At 46.2% G+C, this 12,479-nt stretch overlaps 1 protein-coding gene across 11 annotated transcripts in view; it reads right to left on the minus strand.

The window, feature by feature from the left end:
* Positions 1–12,479, minus strand: part of SEC31A (SEC31 homolog A, COPII coat complex component) — a 41,438-nt gene that overhangs the window by 5,254 nt on the left and 23,705 nt on the right. For 2 of the 11 annotated variants that reach the window (XM_027652778.1, XM_027652767.1), the window contains exons 20-25: positions 11,924–12,097; positions 9,229–9,321; positions 8,465–8,594; positions 7,094–7,450; positions 3,594–3,641; positions 2,045–2,103 (exon numbers count right to left, since the gene is read on the minus strand). In XM_027652778.1, coding sequence (XP_027508579.1) covers positions 2,045–2,103; positions 3,594–3,641; positions 7,094–7,450; positions 8,465–8,594; positions 9,229–9,321; positions 11,924–12,097 — 861 coding nt within the window. The remainder of the gene's footprint in view (positions 1–2,044; positions 2,104–3,593; positions 3,642–7,093; positions 7,451–8,464; positions 8,595–9,228; positions 9,322–11,923; positions 12,098–12,479) is intronic. The other 9 variants (XM_027652769.1, XM_027652768.1, XM_027652772.1 and 6 more) reach the window with 9 other exon arrangements.

Consider the following 12,479-nt stretch of genomic DNA (forward strand, 5'->3'; position numbering starts at 1 on the left):
CTGGGGAAAAAAAAAAACAAAAACAAACCCAACAAAGAGTGCATTTATGTTGTTGTGGCTGCTGCAGGCAAAGCACAATGCCTAGCTCTTAGAGAATTCCCATCCCACAGGAACTGAGAGCTCTGGATATAGAAATAACAGGATCTCACTCTACCTAAACAAACCCACTCCTCTGGCTGCACAGTAACAAGTGCCTTGAGCCATCCCAGCCACAAGAACTGGGTGCAGCCACCTCAGGATCAGAGCCACTCTCCCTCTGCCAAGGGCACAAATCAGAGGTTTGGCAGACCAGCACTATTAGAAGAGAAAACTAACCCACACCTACATCTATTCTTACTATTGGGTCGTTATATTTAGATTTTTGTGTCTCACTTCCAAGGGTGTATTTTTGTCCATGCAGTACGTAGGTCACAGCTAGCAACATGCTCCAATAAAGCTTCTGAAAGCCTTTCAAGCTTCTGGCACACAGGTCTGTGCTAAGACAGATTATGGGTGCATTTCAGATTCATCCCTAAGCATCTGCCAGTCTTTACACAGGGGGTTTTTCAGAAACATTTGGTAGAGGGAAGAAACAAAAAAATGAGCTACTGGCCTCTGCTATGCATCATACAGGAATCCAAATAAAAGAAAGGGCTTCCATGGGGATGTGCACATGTCTTGGGGTGTGCATGGAAAAAAGGAAAGATTACAGAACCCTGAACCAGTGATGCTAGAATTGAGTGGGTGGTTTGGGACAGCAAAAAAAAAATATTCTCAATCCAGCACCAAAGTCAGTTATAAATGCAATGAATCACAGCAATAAACTTTTGAGTGGTGAATAAGTTCTTAGTTAGGAAGAAAACAGTTGAAAATTACGGCTTGAAATGCCAGACGTTTCTATTTTATAACAGTCCATGTGGTGAGTCATTTCATAATATCCTAAACCACCCCTCAGACAGTGGACAGAAGGGAAACAAACAGAAACACGACTGACAGATTCGTTAAATATCCAAGAGGGAACAAGCGTGACTCCTCATTTAGAAGGGAGCCAACCCTCAAGCCTTGGCTATGGCAGGAATTGTGGCTGTGACACAAACACACACACACGCTGCAGTAACAAAAACCCTATTTGCAGAAGGCTGCTTCTTGAGCTCTCAGATCCAGCAGTTACTCTCTCTGACAACTTTCTTTCTTCTCCTTCAGAGCCTGAAGCCCCAAAGGCAGCATGCAAGCTGCTGTGGGACAAACGTCCCACCACTGGGGCAGTCAGGAGCACACAAAGCGTCCTTGATCCAGCCTCCAAAAGCTTCTTAATCTTGAGCTGCAGAGACCAAAACCCAAAGGCTAAGACAGACTTCTGCATTCACCTTCACTCAGATCTTCCCTTGCTTGCTCTAACTTTTTTTTTGTTCTCCCCACACTTTACATGCTCTAGACTAACTCTTGCTTCCCAAATGCACCAGGGTCAGAGAACAGCGGAAGGCACTAACTGCTGTGGAGATATTCCAGACTACAGCAGCACCAGAGGAGGGAAAGGCTCACTCTGCTCTGTGCCAAGTGCCCCTAGTTATTCTGCCCTGCTGCAATCTAAATCCGTTTTACAAAACTACATTATCTCCATCATGAAAATTGTCTTACTCTCAACAGACCTCTCAGGGTCAGACCCTTAATCAGGATAAATTGCTTTCAGCTCCAGCAAAGTCAATAATCTATAACAATTTGCACAGCCTCATAACTTTGCCTAAGTAACGTCTCCTGCAAAATTCAGCTGCTTTACTGCAGATGAAAACATTCAGAAGCATTTCCTTTAAACCAGGATCAATGTTGTTATTAACAACCACAACTTTAGCACAAAAACACCATCTCTTTATAGGCTTAAATATTTTGAGTGAGATAATGCATACTGGCGAGTCATAAAAGCCATTTCTGCTCATGAGGTGAAGCTTTTGTTTGCTAACCCTTCTCTTTCCCTCTCCTGCCAAGAAGTTTCCCAGGAGAAGCTTAAAATTACTGCTTTTCAAGTGACCAGCACTCAATTGTGTTGAGGCACTATTTCCTAGAGTACCTTCTTCTTCTTGGCAGCTCTGTTCAGGGTGGGAGGGTCATTCCAGCCATTCTGAGGTCCTAGGACAGAAAGAAAACAGAGACTGTAAGTACCTCAGAGGAGGGCAGTGACGCCTTCTTGAGTTCAGCTGGGCCAGCTCCCTGCCACAGCTCTACTGGCAGGGCCTTGGCAGAGCCTGCCCTCTCCTGCCCTTCCCTGAGGGCTAGAACAGCTCCTGTGGCAGCCAAGCCTCCCAACACCCCTGCCATCAGACCCTTTGGGCTCTGCACCCACTGTGCATGCTTGGGATCTTAACCAACTGTTCTCAAGTTAATAACTTAATTATTAACTTTTTCTTCTCTTGCAGAAAAAAAAATAATAATAAAAAAAAAACTTTGAGCAGACATGCCCCTTGAAAAGGGCCTGCCATGCCCAAAACACAGCTCTGCGACACAGACTGTATATGTGAAGAGAGCTTATACATGACATTTATACATGGCAGTTAAGACATGTTCCCCAGCAACACCACACAGAAAGAAGAGGTGTAAGAGGCAAACATTTCAGGCCAGATTCACCCAGCCACCTTGGAAACACAAAAGAGCCAAACCCCCAGGTCTCCCCTGCCAGCTACAGCATGTTTTTGGGTCCTTTGTATCCCAAAATCAGAGCAGAGATGCTTGAGCACGGTGAAAAAGATCTAGGTTTCTGCACCAAGGGCAATTTGTTTGAAACTGGAAGGAGCACAGAGGATGTCCGAGCAGATTCATTCCAAGTCTGGGGTGTTGCTCTGTACCAAACCTTGTGATCTCCCAGGCTCTGTGCAGCTGCAAGATTTGCACACCAAAGCTCCCATTAGTGCATTAGAAGCAGCTCCCCATCTCATCATGGAGCACGTGTAATCAGGACCACAGCATCACATCCCGGCATTACCGCGGCCTCGCCGAGTAATCAGGATTTATTGCACAAAGCCACAAAAAGCCAACAAAACCAAATCCCTGCTCAATGGACTTTTTCACCACAGTGTTTTTCACTTAGCAGATGATGAATTCAACCTTACAACAGCACAGCTTAACGTCACTGCAGAATTTGCTCCCGATGTTCTGTTAAACAAGTTCCACATCCAGAGTATGTAAAAGGGGTAAATGAAAAACAATTTAGAACCATTTTCACCTCTGCTTTCTCTTTAACCAAAGGCAGTGCCATCTCCTGGCAGCCATGTGCCCCCAGGGCTCCTCTATTCCTCCCTATCCAGAAAACTCCAGAGTATTCAGATACAGGGAGTCTAACTGCTGCAGTGCTGATAGGGGTAACACATTAAGAAAATATCCCAGACTGCTACCACCGTTAATTTCCTGGAATAATTTCCTTTAAAAAAGGAAAACTAGAATTTGTTTCTGTGGTTAAAAATTCCAGATATGTTGTTATTGGTTTTAATTAAGAAATTAAAAACTGATTTGATTAATTGGCAAACAGCATCACACTTAATGTTCTCGGAAGAACATATGCATAATTGATGTCTGTTCAATTAATTTCACATAGTGGCTGTAATTATTTTCAGGTTAGGTGGTACCTAGTTCACCCGCGAAGGGAGAGGTCTGGTCTTGAGCTGGTAGGCTTTCTGCAGATAAAATGCAAAGACAACTAAAAAAAAAAGATTTTCTTCAAAAATAATAAAACAATTGGTCTGCAATTTTTGAGTAGCAATTTAGTTTCAATGAGCATGAAAAGTCAGGAGAAAAAACACCTAAACTGATTACAATGTCAATTTAGAGACAAGTCATTTGTTCAAACCACCCTGTAGAATTGCTTTTGTCCACCTTCCCCAAAAACAAGCCTGTTGCTCTTTCCACGCAGTAAATCAGTGTTTCTAGTTCTTTTAACAAATTTTGCAGAGTTCTGGCTCATTTTCTTATCTCTGATGTTCTCATTTTCTATTCCAGTGAAGCTGACAGACCATTACTCTCAGCAGCAATCTTCTCAACATCGTTTTACGATTCCAGAAAGCTTTTCAAGAGATGCTGAAAGTACTTGACTTCAAGGTGGATATCCAAGTATTTTCTCAAGTCAAGGCACAGCCTCAACTGCATGCAGCCCAGCAATAAAAGTATGTTCACACAGCAGCTTTACACTCACACAAAATGACACGTTGCCAGCTCAGACTGAGAAATAAACCCAAATGACAAACGCAGCCAATAAAGCCTTCACCATTTCAAACAGAAGAGGAACTTTGGGGATGAGATAACTCCTGTCCCTGGGGTTGGTCTGATGGGCTTATGGTTTTTTAGTGCAAACCCTTACTTTAGCTAAGAATTGGCCTATCACATTTTCAAACAGGATTCAAGATGCTGAAAATTAAAACTCCCTTGAAAGCAGGTTCAAAGATCTATCACAAAAAGTGAGAGAGGTTGAAAATGAAAATAAAAATAAATGTGGGCTTTTCTTGCTTACTGAAGCTCCAAGCACAGCTTAACATACTGACATGCATTTCAAAAAACTAGAAGAGATTTATAGAAATGTTTCTTTAAGTGCATCTTCAAATCCAAGCCAGTTCAAAGGTCAGGTGCTTTTCAAGACTTCACATTTGAGATCTTTTTCCTTCCTCCTGTTCCCCTCCCTTTAAATGAGTCACGTTTACAAAGTGAAACATGATGTTCCCAGATTAGATTATCACCACACACAAAAGCACACCACTTCAATGCCAAGATCAGCATCACTATATGCCGTGCACTAGAACACGGTGTTACAGGTGAAATCTACTTCTAGCTGCAGATTTCTGAGGTTCTGCAGGATCTCATGCCAAGGCATCCTTCACTAAGCAGTGCAGCTGCTCAGAAAATACGTTGGTGGTTAAGAATATTAAGCATGATCACTGGCATTTCTGCACTTAAAAAACAAGGGGGTTTTTTCCTTCTTCTTTGTATGCTTTTTGAAAGGCGTAATCCAAACACTGGAAGAGAACAGAGCGTGCTCTTCAGACACAATTTATTTTTTTTTTCCCTAGTTCTCCAGCTGCAGGCAGCACTCATGTGCCCACATTCATGAGCCATCCGGGCCTCAGCACCTCGCCACGCCCTGGAGTCCACCTCTGCATTTCAGCCTAAGGCTGCTGTTTGCCAGAAATCAGAGATGATGCCCAAGTTTGGGTTCCTGAGCTTTTGCCTCTTTATACTGGCTACCTTCTCACCACAGCTGCTGAGAAAAACATAAGCAGCATTGATAGGTCTCAGAAGGTTTTATAAAAAGCCTGGTATGAAGAACTTTGAAAGGAAATCTGGCCAGGCAATGTGGATAAGGACTGGTTCAATTCCTCTTTTTTAAAATGACATAAGATGTGTTAGACTACAGTCTATGTGGATTATGCCATTTTACAAATCAACTGGCATTGTCATTAATGTTCCTAATTTCTACTGTCCAGAGTATAGAGCTTCACCCACTCTGAGCACACCACATGGACTATGTCACTTCACTGCAAGAAACTTAAAAAGTGGTAGATCTGAAGTGCCTGCCAGTGACACAAGCTGAGTAGTAAAATGGATAAGAATGAACAATTTTTTTGTTCCCACCATTTATCTGGAGGTGCAGAAGCTATGCTGTCTGCATTATAATGTGCTGCTTAACATCCCAGGCCCAGAAACCAATACATCTTTCTCTGTCCAATTTAATAATTCCTCTGGCTTAAAGATTCAAGTTTGACATGCCCTGTAACATGGGGTTGGGAGAGGTCACAGTACAGCATCCATAAGAACAGAGAGAGCACCAAATCTGGCTGCGCCATGGAGGGAAAAGGCCTTTTCTCCCCTTGCAACTCTGGTGGCCCTACACCAGTCCTATTAACAGAGCAAAAGACTGTTTCTCCCCAAAACACGAGGGCATGTGTGAACGCAATGCCATGAGAGGTGTGAGCTGCCAGCCTGAAGGACACCAGGAGCACATACTCACAGGACTCATGTTGTCAAGACAAAGGCAAAACGCCTTTTCTGCACTGCCTCACACCAACAAACTTTTAAAACAAGAGGGGGAATCACAGTGGGTTTATTAGGGCCTGTCAGCAGAGCTGTCATCTCCAAAACACTTCTCAAATCTCTCCTAATATTCCCTCCACTCCCCAGATCTGGTCCTTGACACTTCAGCTGGAGCACCTAGATGTGAAGTGTGTTTATGACCAAGTTTATCAAAGGACTGCTCATACTTCCTGCACTGTCTGATGTATGAGAAGCTGCTGTTTCACAGGCTGCTAAGTGAAGAGACAGCTTTGTTACCGCAAGCGAGGTCACTGTCCCGCAGCAAACAGCGACATCCAGGCAGTTACGAGCAGACATGGAGCCCCCACCTCAGCGAGTGCTCTCTCACCAAGCATGCTCAAACATGCTCCTATGTGCCAGCCACACACACATGCTTTTAACTGACATCCAAGAAAGACACGTAAAAGCATTTCTAAATCACTTCTGATTATTTTTTAAGGCATTCACAGCTACAGCAATTCAATCGCACTAAGTGGTTAGGAACAAAATAATGGAAGTGAGCTGATGCCACAGGAAATGCTGTTTGAATTAAATATGCTGCCAATCTCGGGCTTGAAAGGCTGCTCAAAAACCAGGGGCACAGGGACAAATCACATTTGCAAAATCATTGTGCGAGGAGAATTGGGATCATCTTGTCTGCAGCTATTAGGAAAAAGTTGCTCGTTTTTGTATTCTGCTCTCCAGCTACAGAGCAGATTTTGATGCCAGCCTCACAAGGTTAAAGCTGTGCCACTATCCATCCATGGCATATGACAGCCTCATAACAAGACTGCTGTAGCCTCCTGTCTTGGGCAAGACAAAAAGCTCTGTGACTGTGGCAAGGTTTGACTCGCAAGAGAAAGATGACTGCTCATGCTGCAACAATGCAGCCGTGCCACTGCCAGATGCACAGGGATGATGATGTGCTTTAGAAATGCTTTGAACCGATCTCTAAGCAAAAGCAACCTTTGTACAGAGCATTCACAAGGAAAAGGTGCATACTGAACTGAGTGAGTAAAGACCCAAACCCTCCCCCCCTCCCTGCCTGCCCCCCTGTCCAAGCGCAGACCTGTTCTCTGGGATGCAGGAAGGTCACTGGTTGCAGGCAGAGTACCTGTTGGTCCAGTAGGTAATGCATAAGCCACAGAAGTTGCTGGAGGTCCTGGCCTGCCATGCTGAAAGGATGTGCCAGAAGGAGGAACAGGGAAGGAAGAGACAGGATTCAAGCTTGTCGGGGAGGGCTGAGGCTGCCCGGGGTACAGCGGGGAGGGCATGGGGTGGGCAGGGGCAGAGGGCAGGTAGGGAGGGGTGGTGTTAGGGGCAGGGTTCGGGTAAGAGGCTGAAGCAGGGACAGCGATAGGCTGCTGAGGCTGATAGAGAGCTGGTCCCCCTGTTCCAGAGGAGTACTGCTGTGTGGCCTGATAAGCTACAAACAGGGAGAGAAAACATTCAGTCAGTGAGTTCATAACAGAGGAGCAAGTTTCATCTGTCTCTGCTTCTTTCTTCACCTCACTCTCTTTGTGCCCCTACTCCCTCAAACCACTTACCTGTCCAGTTAAATCCTGGCTCCCACAACTCTGCCTGCACTTGTAGGACTGCTTAAAACCCCAGCCTGCCACTGGGAGCAGGGAGGCACAGAAAGGACTGCCTCGACTGTAAGGACTCTTGTTCTCCCACACACAGTCTCTGGCCCAGAGCCACTGTGTCACCTGAGGTGGGGCTGGGGCACATGGACACTGCTGTTCTTCTGGACCACTGCAATCCTCACAGTGTCTCTCAGGGAAGGGAAAGCCCTGTCCTAGGTTTGCACAAAGGGAAATCCTAGGCCAAGGAAATGAACAACACTCTGGAAGTGAGTGTAAGCTCACAACCTTTCACTGCAGGCCCTGCAGCCTAATTTCACTACCTGTCCTGTTCATCTATGCTCATTTTTCCTCTCTCACATCTGTACTTTTAATCCCTGCCTTGAGTGTCAGTGCTCTGCCCCCCTTTCCTCACTTAGCTCTAGTACTGCCCTCATTTCCTCATCCCCTTTCCCATCTTCATGGAGTCACAACAAGAAAGGACGGACCAGCTGCACAGTTGTGTCCCTCTTTACCAGGCCCGTGCTGCTTTTCCAGGTCTCAGGCTTTGGACTCTCTGACCCCAGCACACCCTTGGGAAGGGCCAGCTGAGGAGTGAGTCTAAGCTGTGGGTAGATACCCTCTCAGCAGAGGAGACAGTGTTTGACTGTAGAGGGTGTCTAATGTCTGAACCCCTCTATGAAATGACAACTTTAGAATGTCACCTCAAGAGCCTCTTTCCCCACCCCACAAGAAATGTAGGATGGTCTTGGTCTGAACATCTGGGGATAACACAAGTAAGGGACTGGTTATCCCCAACTAAATGTGGCTGGCCCACCTGGGTGGGAGGGAGAGAGGGGGAAGCCGCTGTTACTCACTCTGTGGGTATGTTGGTCGTGTCCCTCCTTGTGAGTACATGCTGTAATTGGAAGATGTGCCTTGCTGTGGCGGCATGTTGGGGTTAATGGCACCTGGCATGATAAACCCTGGAGGAGGTGGGTTGTCTCCCTGTAGCAAAAAGATTTCAGGAAAAATGGTTGGGAGAGACAGGATTTAGTTAGCAACGTTAACGAAGTGCCGAAGCAGAACTGTAACAAAATGATCAACCACATTCCCTGGAAGAGCCACCAGCACAGGGGCAAAGGCCTCCAACCAGCCCAGTGCCTTAGGGTGCCCAGTCTAACACTGACAGCACAGCCTGTATGTGCAGTGACTTGAGCAGCAAGCAGAGCAGCACACACCTTCCTGCACAAGGAAGAGGTCCTTGCTAGTGCTGCCTGTTATTCAGGCAGTCTGAGAGCACCCTGCCATCTTTCAACTAAGCAAACATTAACTCTGAAGCTTCTGATTTTCATGGAAAGGGGGGAAAGGAAAAATATCATCAAACTTCAAATAGTCCAGTGTGAGGCAAGGGGTGGGGAGGCTCAGATCACACTGAGCTCCCACTCAAGGCTTTCCAGAGCCCCTCATCTGGGTGTTGGTGAAAAAAAAAAAGGAATGAGATGCAGAGGAATAAAACCAGAGCGCACGTGGAAGCTGCTCCTTCTGTCTATCTGTACCAGACCATGTCAAGCACACAGACTACACCAGGGGACATACTGGGGTGGAGCAGGGGCTCAGAGAGGAATAATGAAGGTTATACCTGTGTGTCAGAGGGACAGCCTGCAGGAGGATGGCTGGGAAGGGCAGTAGGAGTTTTGTTACTCCAGGTAGTGACAGTAGGGGCAATTCTAACCTGAATTGAACAAAGAAATACCAATCATGGAAAACAAAACAATAAAAAAAGTCTAAAGGGTTTCACAAAACAAGATGCAAGAAGGTTTGCATGCTGGCACTTGTAACAGCCATAAAATCTCAGAGGAAGAAGGAAAAATGCATTCAAGACAGACAAAATCAGTATGCACTGGAGCCAAAGTGAATTGCAGAGTGAAAACGAAGCACAGTGGAGTTGCAGCTACAATTGGCTGTGGAGCAAGTGCAGTGTTATATGTGCCAGTGAGCCAGGTCTCCCTCTTTCATGACATTTTCCTATGGCAGAAGCCCCCCCCCCCATTAGTCCATGACCCCAAGCATCACTAATCAGAGCTGCAAGTCCCAAGTTCCATGTTAGATTCAAACATACTGCCTCACACAAAAGATTTCTGTTTAAATTGAGCTCAAGATGAATTACAAAAGGTTAAAATCTGTTATTCAGCTCTTGCACATGCACAGATACACATCTTAATGGTAATTGCTTCCCAGCCAGTCTCCCATAGCTCCTTTCCTTTGTCTTCCTTCTTTGCCACTTCAAAGGCCTTCAATTCCATATGACCACTTTTACCTTTCTGATGGGACAGAAGCCATAAACCTCCTATGCCTGTGACATCCTTGAGCAAGGAGTGGGTGTGTTGCCCAACAGTGGGATACATGGCCAGGGTTCAGGAGTTCAACACCCCATGTGAGCACAGGCAGAGGGAAAGCTGTGACCCTGCAGTCCTGGCTGGCTCAGCTGGCTTCAGGCTATGTGTCTCTTAACTCCACACAGTGCTAGGCTAATGGTGCAGTCAGCTGTACAACAACCACTGTTAGTGTCTGCATAATTCATCATTGAAGTAACCTAAAAGACTTTTTCACTTCCTTTCATGCCTGGTTTATCCAGATGAAAAAGAGGCTTAAAAAAACCCCTATGCTGAAAGGAATCCAAGTTTTAAGTACATGTTCCTATTTGGGACAGCAACTAAACAAAGGCTGCCTTAAGCTTGAACAAGTCCTTTGTACACACTTTCTTAAAAGGAAGTCAAAGTAAGTATCCTAAGACTCAAATGTGTAATTTTTCTCCATTCTGGTTCATCAGCACACTGCTGGGCACCTTTCTGACATGATACCTGCCCTCTTCAAGCCCTTCCTGATGAGCATGGACTTCCTGAAAAGCCAAGAACACAGGGGGATAACTCAGAGCATGCTCAAGGAGTTGTGATAAACCCAGCCTTTTATTTTTGAGCAGGGCTTGCTGAAATAATAGTTTGAGACATGCCTGAAACAGTAGGAGAAAGAGGGAACTCTGGTTTAAAGAAAAAGCATTGCTAAGATCTCGTCATGTAGAGGACAGCTGCTATTCCCCACAGCCAAACGGGAATCACACAGAATCACTTCTCAAGGCAACTCATTGGTTACAAGGAGGGAGGCCAAAGACACAGACAGAACAGTAGAGTTGATTATTGATGATGACGCATTTAAAATCATATGCAATGGTGTTAGCAAGGTAATATTGGATGAGGTTTTTGTGCCTTCTGAAATCTACCTTGCTAACACCCTGGAAAGAAGGCAGAGGCACACGTTGTTGACATCAAGAACTCCCAGTTCCCTCCTCAACCTTTCAGCCCTTTTTCCTTCCTGCCCCATTTTTCTGGCAAGCAATGCTTGAGTGCAGCACAGAGACACACCACTGCTTGTGCCAGTCTCCTCCGCATAAGGAGAACACCCACAGCCCCCACACAGTTCTGCTCTCAGAAAAGTCCAGCCCAGAGCCCCTGTGCAGAGGAGGGCCAGGGGAGCTGCAGTGCTCTACTGAGGGATTAGAGACTTGGCAATGCTCTCCAAGCATGCACACAGCCAGGGCTGCTCAACACACCACACTGCAGAGACGGTCAGTGAGTTCTGTTGTGGTATTGTCCTCGGGTTAGAGATAAAATCAGGGAATTTGCCTCCCCCATTCATCCTCTTCCTTCCTGCACAGCTCCCTTATTAGTCTCATACTTAACCAGGTCTTTCTTCTAGCACAGTTCACTCTCAGTCTAGGAAGTTAAACCACCTGCTTCCTCACCTGCCTGTTCCCCCTTATGCCCATCTGAGAAGGTGTTTTCACAGCAAACTGTACCCACAGTTGCTGAAACATGTCATCAGTTTGCTACTGCCACTGCTCAGCAGCTTCTGCAGTCAACATCAGAGCTGGGGGTGGGAGCAATCAGCCCCAGAAGAGTCCGGTGAGCAGCATGAGCAAGCCCCATGGGCTGCAGGGATGGGACATCAGGGACTATGAGAGAAAGCACAGAGAACTCCTGCAGTGCTCTCCCATGCAGCTATTCTTGGCATTGAAGCACACCTTCAAACAAAGGGGGAAAACACCAAATCTTCAGCAGCAGACTGCTTGACAAGGTGTCTAATGGATGCTTCCAGATAAGGAATAAAGGAGGTATCTGTATTGAGTGAAAGGAAGCCTTTCCATAAAGGCTTTACCATAAAGCTCTTGGGAGGTATATGGCATACAGCCTCAGATCAAGAGAAAGGAAAAGAATTATATCCATCACTCTCAAGAATTCAAGCACCATGTCCCTCCCTTACCGCCCAAACCCATTTACCTGCTGGTAATACTGCTGGGCTGGAGCCTGAGGTGTTTGCATCCGTCCAGCCACAGGGCCAGCTCGGCCTTTGGGCACAGGCTCTCTCTCATATGGTCCCTTGAGGCCGTCCTGTCCCACCGGGAGCTCCCCCTGGGCTCTGCAAAGCCTGTCCCGTAGCTGCACGATGTTTGGCTGCAATCAGAGCAGGACAGTGAAGGAAGGTTAACTGCCTGTCACCCACTGCATCACACCAAGAGGCCACCCACTGTCTGATGAGCTCTCTCAGAAGCCCACTCTGCTTTGTTAGATCGGACTGAGGCACGATCATGACCATGCATGAGACATGGGGCCATTGGGACTACCTTACATGTGCCTGCCTCCTTCCCAAACCACCCTGTCTACAAATGTCAGCTGATGGAAAACGAGAAGTCAAAAGAAAACAACCAAGTGTCAAGGCACACCTTTCATTCACCGTGTCTGGTTTGCTGGAGGGACACCCTCTGGCAGTCATTGGCTGTAAGGACAAGGGTGTGAAATGAAGAGGGAGCAGAAGGTGGTTGTGCATTTCTGTCAG

The sequence above is a fragment of the Corapipo altera genome, unplaced genomic scaffold (genome assembly GCF_003945725.1).
Source record: "Corapipo altera isolate COAL_440 unplaced genomic scaffold, ASM394572v1 69, whole genome shotgun sequence".
Lineage (NCBI taxonomy): Eukaryota > Metazoa > Chordata > Aves > Passeriformes > Pipridae > Corapipo > Corapipo altera.